This window comes from Plectropomus leopardus, chromosome 1 (genome assembly GCF_026936395.1).
Source record: "Plectropomus leopardus strain MGB_pleo_1.0 chromosome 1, ASM2693639v1, whole genome shotgun sequence".
NCBI classification, from domain to species: Eukaryota; Metazoa; Chordata; class Actinopteri; order Perciformes; family Serranidae; genus Plectropomus; species Plectropomus leopardus.
The window spans coordinates 357402-376530 of NC_142176.1; the positions used below are offsets into that span (position 1 = coordinate 357402).

Below are 19129 nucleotides of genomic sequence, written 5' to 3' on the forward strand. Positions count from 1 at the left end.
CCAGTAGCTCGCGGTTGCCGATGTCATAGTTGCGTTCCGCTGGCGACAGTCGTCGGGAGAAGAAGGCGCATGGATGCAGCTTGCCATCTTCGACCGAGCGTTGGGAGAGGACCGCACCCACCCCCACATCCGAGGCGTCGACCTCCACCACGAACTGACCTTCAGGATCGGGGATGAGGAGAATGGGCGCAGAACTGAAGCGCCCCTTAAGGTGTTGGAAGGTGTCGTCAGCTTCAGGAGACCAGCAGAATCGGACCTTGGATGAGGTGAGTGCTGTGAGGGGGGCTGCCACCGTGCTGTACCCACGGATAAACCGTCTGTAGAAGTTGGCAAACCCGAGGAACCGTTGCAGCTGTTTGCGGGAGTCGGGGACAGGCCATGAGGTCACGGCGGAGACTTTGGCGGGATCCATCTCCATCCGATTATGGCCGATGATGTAACCCAGGAAGGAAACAGAGGAAGCATGGAAGTCACATTTCTCCGCCTTCACAAACAGGGAGTTTTTCAGGAGAAGCTGCAAAACGGTCTGAACATGGTGGATGTGTTCTTATCTGGACTGGGAGAAAATCAGAATATCGTCCAGATACACAAAAACAAACTTATTGAGGTAGTCTCTGAGAACGTCGTTAATCAGGGATTGAAAAACGGCTGGAGCATTGGTGAGCCCGAACGGCATCACCAAATACTCGTAGTGTCCCGTGGGGGTATTGAAGGCCGTCTTCCACTCGTCCCCCTCACGGATGCGGACCAGGTGGTAAGCGTTTCGAAGATCGAGCTTGGTGAAGATGGTTGCTCCTTGTAAAAGTTCAAATGCCGTAGCTATGAGAGGGAGGGGGTAACGATTCCTCACCGTGATGTCATTCAACCCCCTGTAGTCTATGCAGGGCCGTAGAGAACCGTCCTTCCCCAAAAAGAAGAACCCGGCTCCGGCAGGAGATGAGGACGGCCGGATGATACCGCTAGCCAGAGAGTCTCTGATGTAGGTGTCCATGGCCTCCCTCTCTGGTGCGGAGAGAGAGTAGAGCCGACCCTTAAGAGGAGCCGCTCCGGGAAGAAGCTCAATGGCGCAGTCATAGGAGCGGTGAGGTGGCAGAGAGGTGGCTCTGGCCTTGTTAAACACCTCTCCGTAGTCGTGGTACTCTGCGGGCACCCCTGAGAGATCTGGGGCGGTGCAGGAGCGGGTGATCTCCTTAGGAGACTCTCGCCACTGAAGACAGGTCTGTTGACAGGAGGAACTCCATGCCACAATCGAGCCGGTGGACCAGTCTATGTGGGGATTGTGACGACGGAGCCAGGGGTATCCGAGAATTAAAGGCAGTTCTGGGGACCTCAGGACATGAAATTGAATGGTCTCATGGTGTTCACTGGACAGGAGCATGGAGACGGGAGTGGTCTGATGAGTCACGGTTCCCAGGAGATGACCATCCAGAGCGTTCGCCGGAACGGGACGTGGTAGAGGGACCTGGTTTAACCCCAGCTGACGAGCGAGTTCCTCGTCGATCAGATTCACGTCAGCACCAGAGTCAATGAATGTGGCGAGGGTGTGAGACTTCTCACCCAACAGGAACTGCACATGGAACAAAGGACGGAGACTGGGGGCAGAGTTCTGGGAACGGCTCAGCAGGATGCCCCTCTCTACTGCTGAGCCTGTCCTTTTACTGGACAACAGGAGACGAAGTGTCCAGCTTGCCCACAGTAGAGGCAGAGCCTTCCCCGACGCCGTCTCTCACGCTCCTCAGCAGTCAACCTGGTGCGGCCCACCTGCATAGGCTCCGTCCCACCCAGACTCGGGTCCGCAGGAGACGCTGTGGGAGGCGGAGGACTCCGCTGGTGACCAGGAAACCGGTGGGAACCTCCCTCCAAACGCTGCTCCTTCCTCCTCGCCTGAATCCGCCTGTCCAGTCTCGTGGTCAGTTCAATGAGACCGTCAAGCGAATGGGGGAGGTCGAACGAAACCAATTCGTCTTTGATATAGGGTGCTAGCCTGTTAAGATAGGCGTCACACTGGGCCGCCGAATTCCAGTCACTCTGACGAGCCTGTGTTCTAAAGTCAATAGCGAAGTCAGCGACTGTCTGACTTCCCTGTCGCTGACTCAGCAATCCCCCGGTGGCGTCAGGACCCAAAGGCACGGGACCAAACACCTTCCGTAGCTCATCCGTGAAGGCTTGAAACGAGACACAGGCTGGTGTACCTCTCTCCCATTCAGCTGTTCCCCATAGTCTTGCTCGGCCAGTGAGATGATTAATGGCGAAAGCCACCTTGGCTCCCTCTGTGGCAAACGTGTGCGGCTGCAGGGCAAACAGGATGGAGCAGTTAGTCAAAAACGGATTGCAGCCCTCTGGATCTCCAGCGTAGCGTTCGGGTGCCCCAACCTGGGGTTCGGGAGCGGAACTGGGAGACGGCGCCGGGTGGGGAGCCGACTGAACAGGACTCGAACCAGGAACGGCGTGTTGGGTTAACGTGGTTGCCATCTGTTGAATCTGGTTCGCCAGCAGGGTTAAAGCTCGCTCCAACGCCGAGGCAGAATGACGTGCCTCCGCCGTGTTGGAGGAGAGCTGAGCCTCGTGTTGCTGGAGTAGTCCCTCAACACGGGCTAGACGAGACTGAAGAGTGTTGGAGTCTGCTGGGTCCATGTCAGGCCAGATTGTACTGAAACGAGGTGTGTATGAACCCAGATGCAGTACGCCAACACTTAAAGTCAGTTGGTAATATCCTTTATTAAAACCAACACAATTGAAGATCAGCTCACAGATAGTCAGTTCGTTCTTCGGGTGGTTTACCCAAACAAAGTCTCTGGGAATCCAACGAAGTGTAGACACGACACTGGAACCAACTGTGGCTGGGGAGCAGGAAACCCCGTAGCTCGAAGAGCCGACAACACATGTGGGAACGTTGTCGGGGATAGCGCTGAGTCGTGGTCGGGGACAGGCAGAGGATCCGTAGCCGGGAAAACAGTCCGAGAAATCAACGGTACCGTCGAGGAGCAGGCTGGAGGATGGTCGTGGTTGAGCGGGGAGGTCTTTGCCAGTGGAGCCGTCAGATTTCCTGAACGCCGAAGCGAAGCACGTGGTCGGGGACAGAAGGCAGGTAGGTACACGGGGTGGCAGGCACAGAGAGCTGGTCAGGAACGGGCTGGGTCGGCAACAGGAGGTCTGGCAATAGAACGCTGGAGAGTCATGCATAGCAGAGGAACAATCTGGCAGTGAGTGAACGTGTTGGAGTGTCTTAAATACTGGACTGATTGATGATGAGCTGCAGCTGTGGGAGAGCAGGCTGCAGCAGTGGGCGTGGCTGGCAGGTAGAGCAGGTCAGAGTGAGGTGAGTGGAAAAACACTGGCAGAGAAGGGGAGGAGGAGCATGCGGGAACCATGACACCGGTGGCGTTGTTATCATACACTGGTGGTGGAAGGGATCGGGTTCGTCCGCCTACAACTTCATAGTTATGTGAAACAGGCGACGCCCTCGGACACGAGACAAAGTGAAATCTTAATCTTACGAAACCTTCACGAGAGTCAGACATATTTCATAACAGCTACAGACGGAAAAAACATCCAACCTGCTATGCTGCTCAAAGGCTAGCGGCCGTCTTTGTGATGGAGGGTCGTGAAAAAAGGCGAAAGAATATATATGTATATATATATATACAGGACCGGCTCTTGGCATAGGCGATATAGGCAGTCGCCTAGGCCGCCATCTGCTGGAGGGGCGCCGCCACACCGCCAGTCCCCCTTGGCCTCAAGGGAAAATAATAATAAAATAATAATTTTCTATGCCCACTGGCGCCCTCCCTTAGTGTTTTCTGTCTAGAAAAAAATATATATTAACATTACAAATAAATAAACAGTGACATGTTCCTAAATTATGTGTGAGCACGTGATGTGTCGTTATTGGGTGCGGAGGTGCAGGTTAGGGTTAGGGCACCTAGGGCACCAAATTGGGTAGAGCTGGCCCTGTATATATATATATACATATACATATATATATATATATATGTATATGTATAATCATCATCAAAATTACATTTTTCAAATTTTGTTACAATTTTTTTTAAAACATTTTTCTGGGTCATTTGATTTTCTTTATTTCAACTAATTGATTTTCTTGTACTTTTGACCATTTCTTGCTAATATTTAGGTCATTTCTTGTTTTGTTAATCATTTCCTTCTTCCCATGTTTCAGAAAGAGGTCACACTACTTTGCTCGGGTTTCAAAGGGTTAAAGGTCTAAGCGTGTTAACAGGTGTTGGTGGAGGCTCTCCCAGTAAAGCCACTGGTTTGTGGACCTGCTCTGACACACTGACCTGGATCTGCAACTCTTTGTTCTCTGTGAGCTGCTCAGTGGACCGAGGAGGAGGAGGAGGAGGAAGAGGAGGAGGAGGAGAGAGGAGGCCCTGCATCAGAGCAGCTCACATTGCTTTGTCCCCACACTCTCTGGGCAGTCACATGATCACAGCTCCCCTACTTAACCCTTCACACAGGTTGTCTCCTGTCCGTCCTGTCCCCGTCCTCACTGTGGACCAAAAGAGACAACTGTTTATACTGGACGATTTTTTGATCTATTTATGTCACAGAGATCTTCTGTGATCTGATCTCTGACACTTCTCTTCTTTATGTAAAACTTTTCAGGGCACATTATCATCGAACAGCTGCTGTCTCAGCAAACAGATAAAAAACAAATCAAAAATAAGAGAAACGGAACAAAAGATAAGGATAAAATACAAAAACATGAAACCAACTTAAACACGTTTTGTCTTCAGCAAGTTTCAGTGATTTGAACTCTTTCCTCCAATGGTTCAAACTGGGTTGATTGAAGATTTCTGTGTTTTGCCTGCAGAACTTATCAAGTCTAACATAAAAAGACAAGTCAGGAGGAGCAGAAATCAACTTTCAGTTTATTTACAAAAAGCAGGCGGACCATTACACAAATCAGCCAAAATCTACTAACTGCAGCCTGGTGGGCAAAAACACCTGAAGACACCCATACCAACCAACCACAGTGGACCAAAAACCCCAAAACAACCAAACCGGGCAGAAACAAACCTGCAAAAAAACAGTACAACCAGTCCCACCAAAAACACAAGCAGAAATCAACACAGTCACCATATGTGAACGGACAACCTCACACCGTAACCAGCTGTGTCTCTATGATACGCCACAGGACTGCGTCTTGTTGAAACGCTGCCGATAACACGCCGGTAGCATGTGTGGTAGTTGACGTCCCAGCGATGGTTGCCATGTGCTGTTGTTGCCTAATGTGCTCATGTTGACATCACCGTAACAGCATCCTGAAACGTCAACAGAAGATGCAAAAGGACACCGAGAGCGTAACATGCAGACGCAAAAGGATACCGAGAGCGTAACATGCAGACGCAGAAGGATACCGAGAGCGTAACATGCAGACGCAAAAGGATACCGAGAGCGTAACATGCAGACGCAGAAGGATACCGAGAGCGTAACATGCAGACGCAAAAGGATACCGAGAGCGTAACATGCAGACGCAAAAGGATACCGAGAGCGTAACATGCAGACACAGAAGGATACCGAGAGCGTAACATGTAGACGCAGAAGTCCACTGACAAAGAGGCAACATGTGACGAGTCCTCAAACCAATTCTGTTCAATATTCTAGCAGTGAACCTGTTGATCTCTCCCTGTCCCCGCTCTGTTGTTAGTCTCTGTCTGTCCTTCTGACGGTGTCTCGCACTGTCGTTAGTCTCTGTCTGTCCCTCTGACGGTGTCCCGCTCTGTCGTTAGTCTCTGTCTGTCCTTCTGACGGTGTCTTGCACTGTCGTTAGTCTCTGTCTGTCCCTCTGACGGTGTCCCGCCTGTATTCAGTCTCTTCTGAGAAATGGCTCGGTGGGTTCTTGGAGCGGCTGGCCGACTGACGACGTGACGCTTTCTGTTGCTGCCAGCCTGCTCTTGGCTCACGGACTCCGCGCTATAATAGGCCGAGCCCGAGGCATGTTGGCACCGCTCAGGACGGGCCGTGGCGAGGAGATGTGAGACGGATCGGCCCTGAGGAGGACGGAGACACTCTGGCAGGGCGCAGCTTCATTACATAACAGCAGATTCTCCTCTAATTACACTCAGAGAAATTTGTTTTCACATCCACAACTTTATTCAGCCAAACACTCAGAGACGGCGTGTCATAGTGCGTACCCTGATATAATCTCACTGTTGTGTTTTCTTTATTGTGTAATCTGCTGAAAATCAGAGGGGTTGTGTTTTCGTTTTGTTGCCGTATGAGTGGCATACATCGACATAAAGAGCAGGTCCTCGTCTACGGAGATCGCCATGTTGCACCACCATGTTTCTACAGAACAGCAACATGTCCTCATGGACAGTTTATATCTTTCGGCCCCATGAAAGATGTTAACGTCATCTTAATTATAATTTTATTTGATGATTTGATTTGTGGTCAGTGGTCGGCTTGGTTTTGTACTTCACACTTTGTGCAGCACATTGTGTTTCCACGTTGCATATAATGTGCTGTAGAAATGACGTTATATTTTTTGGTTTTATGACCCGTGCATCGCCCTAACCCGCCTCCTTCTCCACTCCTGTCAATGCATTGGTCACCCAAAATCTGTGGGTTATGCACAAATTAGTGGCTCATGATAACATTGGATATGTACAAATCTGAGTGCAATACTTTTCGGTTGACGGTTTTCCCTCCCGTAGGTTTCCTCAACACACTCAGCAACCAAACAAGTTTAACTTCTGCATCCCTCTGGTTTTTCACAAACTGCTGAACTTCAACCTCTGAGGGCGTCCAGAGGTTTCCCTCTCTGTCTGCTGTCTCTAAATGTTTCCTCAGTGCACATACACACACACACACACACACACACACACACACAGAGTCTGTGGTGTTGTAACTGATTGTGACACTGTGAATGTTTGAGCTGCTGACTGTTTAGCCTCCTGCTGGGTGTGTTTCTCCACAAGGTGACTGGCAGCCTCGTGTGTGTGTGTGTGTGTGTGTGTGTCCTCGTCCCTCTGCGTGCTGTCTAATATGTGCCTGTCCAGTTCCCGTGGTGTCTCTGATCTTTAATCTGCAGGTTGTGGGACATCGGGGCGAGGCCTGGGGTCACCGTGTGATCTGTAAGCTGCTCTGGGACACGTGAGGACAGGTTGCTCTCTGTCTGCGGGACGCCGTGCGTGTCCAGCGCCGCTCAGATTAAGGGAAAGGGGTTAGAGCAGCTCAGCAAGTGTGTTGACAGCAGCAGGTAATCGTGTCAGACAGGTGGACGCCGCTCGCTGTGTGCTGCTGACTTCATCTTCCACAGCAAAGTCACCCAGGAGAAGAGACACGAAGATCACCGAGGACAAACTAACGCTGCTGCACACAAGCTACCAACGGCGACGCTCCTGCGGGATAACCGGCACAGAGACGGTGTCTCTGTTTTTTATTTCGAGACACTTGGGGCTCCGCAGGAATCGGACCCTCAACAGCTTATTGGACGATCATTAGTTTATTTTTTGGTCAAGTCTTCAAACATTTCTGCTATCTGTGTCTGATCCTCTACCACAGAGGACGAGGGCCATGTTAAAGGAAACTCCTAAATTTTGAGAATAAAATCATAGACTCGTTTTCGAGACAAAAACTTGACAAACTAATATAATGAGGAAAAAAATAAACTTAGCCCATTACGAGCTGATTATTGATTATCGATTATCGGGAGAGACGGGAAACCTGCAGGACGATCGAGGAGAGGTTTGAGAAACGCCGTTCACGCACATAGCCGCCGTGACGTCACCTGTTGATTTGTGGATTGCTGTTTTTAAGCATCTAGTCTGGCATTTCGCCAAATTTTTGTAATAACACACGATAGAAGAAGATGACGCGCCTGTGCATAAAGGCGTTCTTCTACAGAGCGATGAGAAAAAACAAACAAGACGATGAACTCACGAGAGCCAACAGCGTCAATAAACTACATAGAATCAACCACATAAACGCAGCTCGGCAGTCCGCCGTCGTTGTTATTGTTGTCCTCCTACCCGCACATGGCTGTTTGTTACAGCACGAGAGAGCGGAGTCAAAAGTTTTACACAAAACAAAGGAGGACAAAGGAGACAATGACGTCCTTAAAAGGACATCATTGTCTCCTCCAACACGAGACTCAGACCTGTAGATTTTCTCTCAGCTGCAAACAAAACAACCAAAGCCATAAAAATCAGGACCCAGACTGAGGTCAGACACTCTGCAGCCGGACTTCAGTCATCAAACGCCGTCAGGTGCTGTCCTCCTGTCCACTTCCTGTGAGGGCGGAGTCCAGTCCGGCTGCCGAGAACCGGAGACTTTCCCCTGCAGCGTCACGGTTCCTGGAAACCTTCAGGGAACATCTAAACAACACGTTTCAAACATTCAATTTACTGTAAAATAAACCAGAACGTGACTGAGACACTTCCTGTTTCTGGACATACCAGGTTTGATGTGGACACTGAGGACGTGTGTTTACCGTGTTTAAGACGATTTTCACTTCCACCAAAGAGGGTTTCTAATGTTTCTGTTCCTCCCGTTTCTAATGCGTCAGGAGTTTCTAATGTTTTGTGTTTCTAACATTTCTAATGTTCCTAATGTCCCTAATGTTTCTAATGTTTCTAATGTCTAATGTTCCTAATGTTCCTAATGTTTCTAATGTCCCTAACGTTTCTAATGTTTCTAATGTTTCTAATGTTTCTAATGTCTCTCATGTTTCTAATGTCCCTAATGTTTCTAATGTTCCTAATGTTTCTAATGTTCCTAATGTTTCTAATGTCCCTAATGTTTCTAATGTCCCTAACGTTTCTAATGTCTAATGTTCCTAATGTTCCTAATGTTTCTAATGTTCCTAATGTTTCTAATGTTCCTAATGTTTCTAATGTCCCTAATGTTTCTAATGTCTCTAATGTTTCTAATGTCCCTAACGTTTCTAATGTTTCTAATGTCTCTAATGTTTCTAATGTCCCTAATGTTTCTAATGTTCCTAATGTTTCTAATGTTTCTATTGTTCCTAATGTTTCTAGTGTTCCCAATGTTTCTAATGTCTCTAATGTTCCTAATGTTTCTAATGTCCCTAATGTTTCTAATGTTTCTAATGTCTCTAATGTTTCTAATGTCCCTAATGTTTCTAATGTTTCTAATGTTCCTAATGTTTCTAATGTCCCTAATGTTTCTAATGTTTCTAATGTTCCTAATGTTTCTAATGTTTCTCATGTTTCTAATGTTCCTAATGTTTCTAATGTCCCTAATGTTTCTAATGTCTCTAATGTTTCTAATGTTCCAAATGTTTCTAATGTCCCTAATGTTTCTAATGTTCCTAATGTTTCTAATGTCTCTAATGTTTCTAATGTTCCTAATGTTTCTAATGTCCCTAATGTTTCTAATGTCTCTAATGTTCCTAATGTCCCTAATGTTTCTAATGTCTCTAATGTTTCTAATGTTCCTAATGTTTTGTGTTTCTAACATTTCTAATGTGCCTAATGTTTCTAATGTTTTGTGTCGCTAATGTTTTGTAATTCTAAAGTTTCTAATGTTTTGAGTTTCTAATGTATGTAATGATTTGTGTTTCTAATGTCTAATGTTCTGTGTTTCTAATGTCGCCGGTGTTTTGTGTTTCTAATGTCTCTAATGTTCTGTTTCTAATGTCTTCAGTGTTTTGTGTCTCTAATGTTTCTAATGTTTTGTGTTTCTAAAGTTTCTAATGTTCTGTGGTTCTAATGTTTTGTGCTTCGGATGTTTCTAATGTTTTGTTTCTAATGTCTCTTATGTTTTGTGTTTCTAATGTCTCTAAGTAGAAACTTTAGAAACAGAAGTGTTTCTAAAGTTTCTAATGTTTTGTGTCTGATGTTTCTAATGTTTTGTGTTTTTTAAGGTTTCTGATGTTTTGTGTTTCTAAAGTTTCTAATATTTTGTGTTTCTAATGTTTTGTGTTTCTAAAGTTCTGCATTTTTAAAGTTTCTAATGTTTTGTTTTTCTAAGGTTTCTAATGTTTTTTGTCTCCAATGTCTGATGAACAAACGGACGTGCTGCAGCAGCTCAAACAGTTTCCTCTCAGAGTTTTAAAGATTCTAAGTTTTTCACTCTGAACAGCTTCAGTTTGTCCGGGAACTTTGATAAAAAATCAAACAATGAAACATCAATAATCAGGATTATTTCCTGTGTGTGTGAGTGTGTGTAGGTGTGTGTGTGTGTGTGTGTGTGTGTGTGCGCGTGCAGATTAGATGCAGGGCTGCAGCCTGTAGTCCCTCCTCCCCCTGCAGCTCTCCTCTATATATACACCGAGAGAGACGGAGAGGACGAGTCCTGCACCGAGACGACAGACACATAGTGTGTTCAGCAGAGAGGGAGAGTAGGCGAGAGACACACTGAGACAGTGAGACAGACAGAGAGAAACTGACACAGACAGAGACACAGTGAGACAGACTTGGACACAGTGAGGACAGGGAAAGTTAAATGAGAGTGGATTAATTTCTTTCTTTTGTGTGGAAATCTGAAGCAAGAGTGAAGTAAGGACAGACAGAGACAGGTAACTGAGACACGTAACTGAGACAGGTAACAGAGACAGGTAACTGGGACAGAGATAGAGAGACAGGTAACAGAGACATCTAACTCAGGTGTCTGCGTGGTGTCTCCTGTGGTGATGGACGACTACACCCTTCCCTTCTGGATCTACCTGGGCGTTCTGACCGTGGTGGTTGGAGGTGTCATGAAGAAGATCCTGGCGTCCCACCTGAGCGCGGCCCCGCCCCTGGTGGCGTGGCTGGGCGCCACAGTGCTGGTGGAGCGTCTGTGGGCGCTATGCCTGCCGGCGGCGCTGCTGCTGGCGCTGCTGGGCCTCACCTACTGCCTGTACTCCAGCGCCAGGACCAGCACACCGCCCGCCATCCTGCCCGCCCACGGCAAGGCCGTCCTCATCACAGGTAGGAACAGGCTCCTCCCACTCCAAACGCCAGCTGTTTATGTCAGGATTCTGTCAGACGCGGCTGGTTGATGTTGGGGTCACGCTGAGCGAAGCTGCGTGTTTCGTGTGTTTGTGGTCACGAGTTGAACATGAACTCGTTCAGCTGATCATGAAACGTGGAGATACGAGGTTTCCACATGTGATGGCTTTTGTTCGGGACTTCCTGTCAGCATGACGCCTCAGACCAAAGTTCAGTGTGTCTGCGGCGTCTGAGAGGAAACCGTCCGGACCATCATTAACCCGCTCAGAGAATCACAGAACGACTCCAGCAGAGTTTACCTCTGTCTATGAGGAGGAAACAGGCTTTAAGGGGTTAAAGGTCAATGATGTTTGTGTGTAAACGATGAGGAGACGAGGTAACGAGGAGATGAGGAGACGAGGTCGCTGCACTGAGCCAGCTGACCTGAGCTCAGTGAGAGTTACACAGAATAACCTTTAAGAACTGCAGCTGTGTGTGTCTGTGTGTGCGTGTGTGTGTGTGTGTGTTGCTGGCTGGCTCTGTGTGTGTCTGTGTGTGTGTGTGTGCGTGTGTGTGTGTGTGTGTGTGTGTGTTGCTGGCTGGCTCTGTGTGTGTCTGTGTGTGTGTGCGTGTGTGTGTGTGTGTGTGTGTGTTGCTGGCTGGCTCTGTGTGTGTCTGTGTGTGTGTGTTGGTTGACGAGTTAATCAGCTCTGCAGATGGGTGTGTTATTAACACCATTCTGCGCTCTGAGCTCTGTCTCGGTGGAAACTTTCCCAAACTGTCCTCGAGTCGCCTGACAGGGAGAGAGCGCCGTCACCATGGAGACGGAGCGATGCTAACTGAGGCTGTCGTTACCTGCTGCAGCAGCTCGAGGTTTTCTATCAGCTGGTTTTTCATTCAGTTCATGGTTTGATGTGTAAAGTTTGAGGTGAAGCTCGTCATGTGACCGACCAATCACAGTCGCACACTTACAATCTTTGATAAAACACATTTAAATGCAACATGAGCGGACCAGAGACCTGCAGGTCTCCATCTCTTGCTGCATAAAGAGTTAACGCACGACACGGCTGCAGCTCACACGAACCTGCTGCCCTCTGTGAACCAGCTGACACGTCGTGTCAGGCGGAGCCTGCGAAGTCCTCAATCTCGTTACTGGAACCCATGCCACTCCAGTCTGTACTGGTCCGGTCTGTACTGGTCCGGTCTGAACATGACTTTGTTCACTGGCTGAGTTTAAACTGAATTCACTGTGTGACGAATGAACGAACGAACAAACAAACGAACGAACGAATGGACGAACGAACAGAGTTTTTACTGAAGGCGGTCATCATAGACTCAACATTGTGTCACACACAAACTTCAAAATTTCAACAATAATTTCTTATCCCATATTCTCTATAATTTCACGTCTCTCTGTATGTTACCAGGATGCAATATTTCAACGTGAAGCGTAACATAAATTATTGACACGTGTAGTTCTCCACGTTTTAACCCTTTGATCTCTGCAGTATCTGCGCTGGTATTTTTGCTAATTTTGATGTCATTTCTTTCAAAAGTTTCAAGTCCCTAAAATTTGCACAACCTGAGCTCAAAGCTTATGGAAGTTGGTAAAACATCATAATTAATGAAACTAAAGAAAATTCGTTAAATCAAACAGTAAACATGTTGATGTGTCGCACTCGACACGACTCACTCCTCTGTTTGGTGACTTATTCTCTCCACTGTTGCACCGATTTTTCTGGTTACAGTTTGCTCAAAGCAGCCGGACACATTTTCTAGTCCCTGTCCAACTTTAGTGAGGACCTGCAGACACGTTTTCTAGTCCCTGTCGAGTCTGACATGTGCTTATGGTGCTTATGTTTATGATTTTGTGTAAATACAGCAGATATAAACACTGAAATGCTCAGCTGCTCAGTCTTGTTAGGACTACGATATCTGCGGACTGAAAAAACATTTTCCGTAAACAGACTGACTCACTACATCTGCAAACTTTCCCTGTATTTTTAAGCTGGTAGCTGCATGTCACGACACAGCTGAGGGAGGATGGGTCAGGGTTTAGAGGGTTAACCCTCACCTCATCAGTCCAAAAGTGAAAATGAATGAACACAGATAGAGGTATCATCATTTCCCAAATTCACATTTTCTTATGTGGTTAAGTTTTCTGCTTCTTAATAATGTTTAGTCCTTCAAAAACAACGTTTTCACTGCCATCCCAGTCACTGAGCCTGTATTTCCCATCATGCCCGGTGTTGGACTGATTAGCTTTTAGTTTCTAGTTAATTCAGCTGTTTTTGTCCCTTTTTGTCTGTTTGTGTGTCTGTTGAGGACATGCTGGTTTCAGCTGGTTTTTGTCCTCTTTGTGTTTGTTAATTTCACTATCTGAGCTGTAATTCATCAACATCGAGTTATTTTTGACGTGTTGTCAATACGTTGTGATCCTGGAGGTGCCCCCCCTACCCCCCCGAATTGATTCCTTTTATAATTACTGCCGTTTTGTTATTGAGTCAATTACGGTCCGACCAAAGACCAAAAAAAAGATGAACTTATTTTGAACTGAAGACAAAGTAAAAGCAGCTGAAGCATGAAATGATTCCCGCTCCAACACTTCAAAATCAGTTCCAGACTTTTGGAGCAAACTGAGAACATGACAATTAAACTGCAGCAGCGTGCTCGAGTGGTTTCATGCAACATTAGCTCTGCGAAGTCTCAGAGTTCGTACGGTAGAGAAGAAAACGAGAATCACATCACACACCATCTGTTCTCCTGCTGGAGGTCTGAATCAGCAGAGCTCGTCTCTCCGGCTGCCGGATAAACATCATCTAACATCTCTCTCACTCCACGTCTTCGTTTTGTCTCCTCGCCGTTCAGTCGGAGCAGATCTGAGATTTCAAACACACGTTTGTCCCTGTGGGCTCAGCGCAGCTACACAAACACTGAGAGTCACACGCGTTAGTCATTTCCTGTCAGTACGCTCTGCAGCTGCTGTCCCAGAGGACGTCATGTCTCAGTCAGGACAGACTGCGCCTTTATGACACTGCACCCTGACCTCTGACCCATCAGTCAGCTGTTATCTGTCTGCGGCTCAGTCCATGTGACGGATCTTCAGCAGTGCAGAGGATTGTGGGTCAGAACATCTTTCGGTGTAAGCTGACACCAAAATCAACTTTTGTGTCTGCATGATACGCCATTAGACGGCGTCAGTTGAGAACACAGAACCGTTCGCAGTGTTCAATATGCCGCCGGGTGGGCGGACAGTGCCTGCCGAGTCTGCATGAAACCCGGCAGGACGGTATCAGGCTGAAACACTGCCGGTAAGGACGTGATGTAGAATGTGAAGCACCTATATGGCAGGCAGGGCGCCGCACGGTCCAACAAACCCTGGACTGTCAAGCAGGAGTCCGGCGTTCCTTCCTGCCACAGTCACGTGATCAGACTCAGACAGTGTCGGAAGTTTGGGACGAATTTCTCACTGTGTGACTGCTCTTACACCTGCGTCTACTGACCGACCAGTAGAAATGCAGATGAAATGACGCACTGATCAGCGCCGCTCTGCTGAATGTTAGCAGATGCTAATAAATACTTTGAGCTCTTGTTGCCAAGTCGTCCTCTTTTTCCTCCACGACTGCTTCACATTGTCCTCCTCCTCTTCATCACACTTTTTTCAACACACGTTTGTTTTACTTTTGTCCATCTATATACACATATACATACATATATATATATATAGACCAGATGGAGAAGTGAGTCCTTTAAAAGACCCGACAGTGTGAACACAAACAGAACAGAGTCCCTCCTCTGTTGGTCCACTTTCAGAGGACAGCGTTTGCTTCTTTTAAATGTGAAAACAGACGTAAAGACAGTTTGTGGTCAGCAGCGAGTCTTTGTCTGAAGCAGCTGCAGCCGTGCTGATGTGTGCAAACATTTTTAGACTTTGGACGAAGGTGTGGTCCACGTCTCCTCCAGTCACCTCCCACGCAGGAAGGAGTGTTTGTTTGATCAGGAGGAACAAAATCTGGGTTACACAAACAGCGCGGAGCTCAAACACTCACAAGACAAAGAGCCAGCGTTTACTCTCCAACAGTCATCATCATCTCTGCTGACCGCACACAGACGGCTTTCCAGGAAACACAAATAGAGGAGAGGACCTGATGTCACAGATAAACTGTGAGTTAAAGTCTGCTGATCATCATTGTCCACTCATCATCATCAGATTTACCACAGAAAACCTCCATTTTCCATGTTGCTGCAGCACACATCACATGCAACAAGATCACATGGCTTCATCCGTCTGAAGCCGCATAAACCAAAACTAAATACTGTGACAGCTACACAGTAAAATCTGATACTTTACTTTTACTTAAAAAACGCAGGACACGGATTCCCTTGAAAAGTGTAAGTAAATATCACTAGTAATCTTAACCCTTCAGCACCTGGGTCGACATCAGTTTTGTTGTGCTGTGTTCAGACGGAGCATTTAAACCTCGGGAACCTGAGAACATTAGTTTGATTTCTTTCAAAAATAATGGGGAAAAGACAATGAGCAACTGAAGTGAATGGCAAAGAAATGTCCAGAAAAAGAAAAATAATAAAATTATATATATATATACAGAATATACAGTGCAGTAAACTTGGTTTACAAACGCTGATCAAAGTTCGAATGATTGATTTAATTAAACTTATCATTTTTAAGTTGCAACAACTTTGCAAAAAATAAGTAAATATATTATATGTGTGTGTGTGTGTGTGTATATAGATATATATAAAGTTAACATTAATTACCCCTTTGAGCAAATTTCTTTTAAAACATGGAAAGAAAGCAATGAGTAACTTGGTAATAAAGGTTCCACAAAGAAGACATCAAAAGAAATTAGTGGATCTAGGAAATTATTTTTCAAATGTCTAGGGGAAAAAAGAGAAGGAAACAACTATACTTATAATTGTCATTATTACATAGTTAAATTATATTTAAAAATATAAATTTTAAAGCATTTTTTTCAAGGTTTTCAAACTTTTTTTAAACATTTTTTACATATTTCATGTCATTTTCTTGTACTTTTTACTAACTCCTTGCTAATTTTGGGGTCATTTCTTCTTCTGTTGTTCTTTGCCTTCTTCCTAATTTTTCTACAAGAAATCAGATCAATCTGCTCAGATTTTAAAGGGTTAGGAGCTGACTGGAGGAATTTTGGCACTGTTGAGGTTTGATCGAATGTTGATCAGCAAAGCAATTTTTTTTTTTTTGCAAAAACGTGTCTGATGAGATTCAGTTTCAGAAAACTTTATTTTCTGTCATGACAGAAAGTTGTCTTCGACATGGCTCAACATATGACATATAGTGCAAAACAAACTTGGACAATGAACATAAAGCACGTATTCCGAAATAACAGAATAAATACCTCATACCAATAAGTTACACAGAATAAAAATTACAATATAAAGATAAAAATACTGTGTGCAAAATGGCAAAGAGTTGTGTGCTGAGCGAACCACCAACCAACAGACTGATCTTTCTCCTGATTTATTGAAAGTGAATCAGTTAACCGGTTCTGCTCTGCTGGTCCGAAACTTCGTTGTATTGGTGGCGTGCTGAGGTCATCTGAAACCAGATCAACATATACTGCAGACTGAGCTTTCTATTGGCCGACAGCTTCAGGAGGTCGTCTGGTGTCATGGCAACATGATTCCAAATCCCTGAGACTCTCGTGTCCGAACGTCACCTCTCTGCGTGCCGTGACCGGGAGCACGACATATTTGCATGTATGCAAACACAAAGAGGCGGCAGACAAACGGCCGGATGGATGGACGGAGGGTTTATGCAACAGTCCCACTTCCTCCTGGAGAGGCGGCCTCTCATGAATTAATGTCTCAGGTCATTAGCAGACAAACTGTACTTTAGCTCTGATTACAGTCTGGACACTGTCCCGGCCGGCGCTGGCCCGGCCGCAGTGAAACAGGCGATATCTAAGAGGAGATTTAAAGAGGCTCAAGATCTCAATCAACAGCTCCGTGTTAACTGGCTCTGCGGAGAGCTCCTGAAGGTCAGCGAGGGGTCGCGCTGGAAATAAGAGCAGAGGGTGGAAAAAAGGCCCCAGTAAACCTCTTAGAAAGCTAATTGAAGCGCTGGACAAAGAGCCACATTCTTCGAAGGATGAGGGCTCGCTGAGGCTGGCGTCCTGTCGAGGAAACGCTCACAGCCTCCAGACTCTCAGAGGAGCCCGGCATTCCCAGTGAGACCGAGGGGCGTTTAAACTAATCTTTTCCAAGATGCGTCGCAAAGCGATACTATTCTGCATCCATGCAGTGACCACACATCAATGATTACATCCACGTAACACTGCTTGTTGATGGACAATAAAGTTCTACAGTTCAAAAGAACTTCCTGGTAAACCATTAATTTAATGTTTAAACATTACATTACTGTTGTATTTATTCATAAAAAAGTGGCCATGTGTATTAATGTAAAACACTGAGGGTGCAAAGCTCCGTGACACATTGTGGAATCGAATCGTTGACATGACAATCGAATTTTACCCTGAGACCAGTGAAAACACTCAGCCCCGTTAAGACGGGACTGAATCCATCCGGTCTGAAGACTGACGGGGATCAGGTCTGCTGAGGTGGTCTGTACTGTCGTCCTCACAGTCTTCAAACAGCTCGGCTATAGTTCTGAGTGACGGCTGATCGCCAGCTGGACTATCAGCCCTCCGATCTACAGCCTCCTGAATGTAAACACACACAACCTTTTCTGTGAATAAACAGCGACCTGCTTTCCAGGAACAGTGGAGGGAATCGGGGAAACGTCGCTTATGTTCGCCCAGCTGTCTGGCTCTGACAGAGGTCCGGAGAGAGTCACGGTCTGATGAGAGATTGAGTGCTATGGATGATGTGATGGTGTCAGGAGGTGTTGTTTTATGACTTTGGGATCGTTTTGGCTCCTGGTTTTATGAACTGGTACTCAGCACTTCCTGTTTGAGATTTAGTCTCTCAGACAAACAAAATTTAGCAGAAAAAGAGTCCTCGAGTCAAGTCAGTTTTATTTATAGAGCCCATTATCACAAAACATGGTTTGCCTCAGAGGGCTTTACAGTGTATGACATCCCTCTGCCCTCAGACCCTCACATCACCCGAGGAAAAACTCCCCAAAAAGAACCCCTGTAACGGGGAAAAAAAAGAGGAAGAAACCTCAGGAAGAGCGGTAGAGGATAGTGAGGGATCCCTCTTCAGGACGGACAGACGAGCAATAGATGTCGTAAATAGCAAATGAAATACAATCATGAAAAAAAGGAAAGAGGAAGAGAGAGGGGAGGAGAGGGGGAGAGAGGGGGAGAGGGGGAGAGCATCACAGCATCGGCGCAACCAGGACCAATCAGGGTGAGCGGGGGGCACAGTATCAGTGCGGCCACAGCACGAGCACAACCAAAGGCAGGATCACAGCACCAGCACAGCTATCACGCACAGTCAAGGTTACGGCCAGGATCCGAGAAAACTAGGAAACAAGGGAGCAGGAACGCTCTGGAGAGGCAACGGAGTCAGCGTAATGCAGTAACCAGACCCAGACTCCGTAACCACCTCCAGAACCACAGTAACCCTGCGTTTTCAGAGCGCAGAGATCTTGAGGGTTGGTGAGGAACTATGAGCTGTGACAGATAGGATGGAGCCTGAACATTTAGAGCTTTGTAAGTAAGGAGGAGGATTTTAAACTCAGTCCTGGATTTCACAGGGAGCCAGTGCAGAGAGGCTAAAACAGGAGAGATATGGTCCCTTTTCTTGCTTTCAGAGTGAACATTAACCGAAATCATCTCAAACAGTCTCAGGACTCATTTTGCTCAACATAACATGCAGAGACGACAGGACCTTCTCTCCATGCTCTTTGTTCATTCCTTCTGTATTTGAGCACATTTTCTGAGAGCTCGTCCACCGCTGCACTAAAACTCGTCCGACAGAAGCCCAAACTGAGCTGCTTCACTTTAAACTGCAGAAATTTCAGTTCTCTTCTGCTCTCAGCTGAGGGAATCTGTCAGCTTCTCACTCCATTTTTCTTTGAATCCTGATCCTTTGCTTCCTCTCTCTGTCTTTTATTTTCTTTTTATGTCCTCTGTCTGTCTCACATTTTCTGTCCCCTTTTCTCCTTTTTTCTCTCCTGTGGTTCTTCCTCACCTGCCTACGTTTAGTCCCCTCTGCCTCATGTTTTACCTTCATCCTGTCCACGTTTCCTTCCTCTGACGTTC

General features: G+C 46.5%; 2 protein-coding genes across 2 annotated transcripts in view; one reads left to right on the forward strand and one right to left on the reverse strand.

The window, feature by feature from the left end:
- Positions 1-1629: 1629 nt before the first annotated feature.
- LOC148190318 (uncharacterized) lies at positions 1630-6572 on the reverse strand. The gene is made up of 2 exons (XM_088083977.1): positions 4302-6572; positions 1630-3153 (listed from the first exon to the last, which is right to left on the reverse strand). The coding sequence occupies exons 1-2, from the start codon at positions 4395-4397 to the stop codon at positions 1636-1638; spliced, it is 1614 nt and encodes a 537-aa protein (XP_087940103.1). The 5' UTR covers positions 4398-6572; the 3' UTR covers positions 1630-1635.
- Positions 6573-8989: 2417 nt separating this feature from the next.
- Positions 8990-19129, forward strand: part of hsd11b2 (hydroxysteroid (11-beta) dehydrogenase 2) — a 29854-nt gene continuing 19714 nt past the window's right edge. Inside the window, exon 1 of the mRNA XM_088087697.1 lies at positions 8990-10901. Coding sequence (XP_087943823.1) covers positions 10622-10901 — 280 coding nt within the window. The 5' untranslated portion in view covers positions 8990-10621. The remainder of the gene's footprint in view (positions 10902-19129) is intronic.

Bases quoted from the DNA above. Each gene is read 5' to 3' on its own strand.
- LOC148190318 (XM_088083977.1), bottom strand. From the start codon at position 4,397: ATGCAGGGCCTCCTCTCTCCTCCTCCTCCTCTTCCTCCTCCTCCTCCT. The intron at 3,154-4,301 runs GTCAGTGTGTCA...TTCTATTGCCAG, and splicing joins ACAAAGAGTTGCAGATCCAG to ACCTCCTGTTGCCGACCCAG.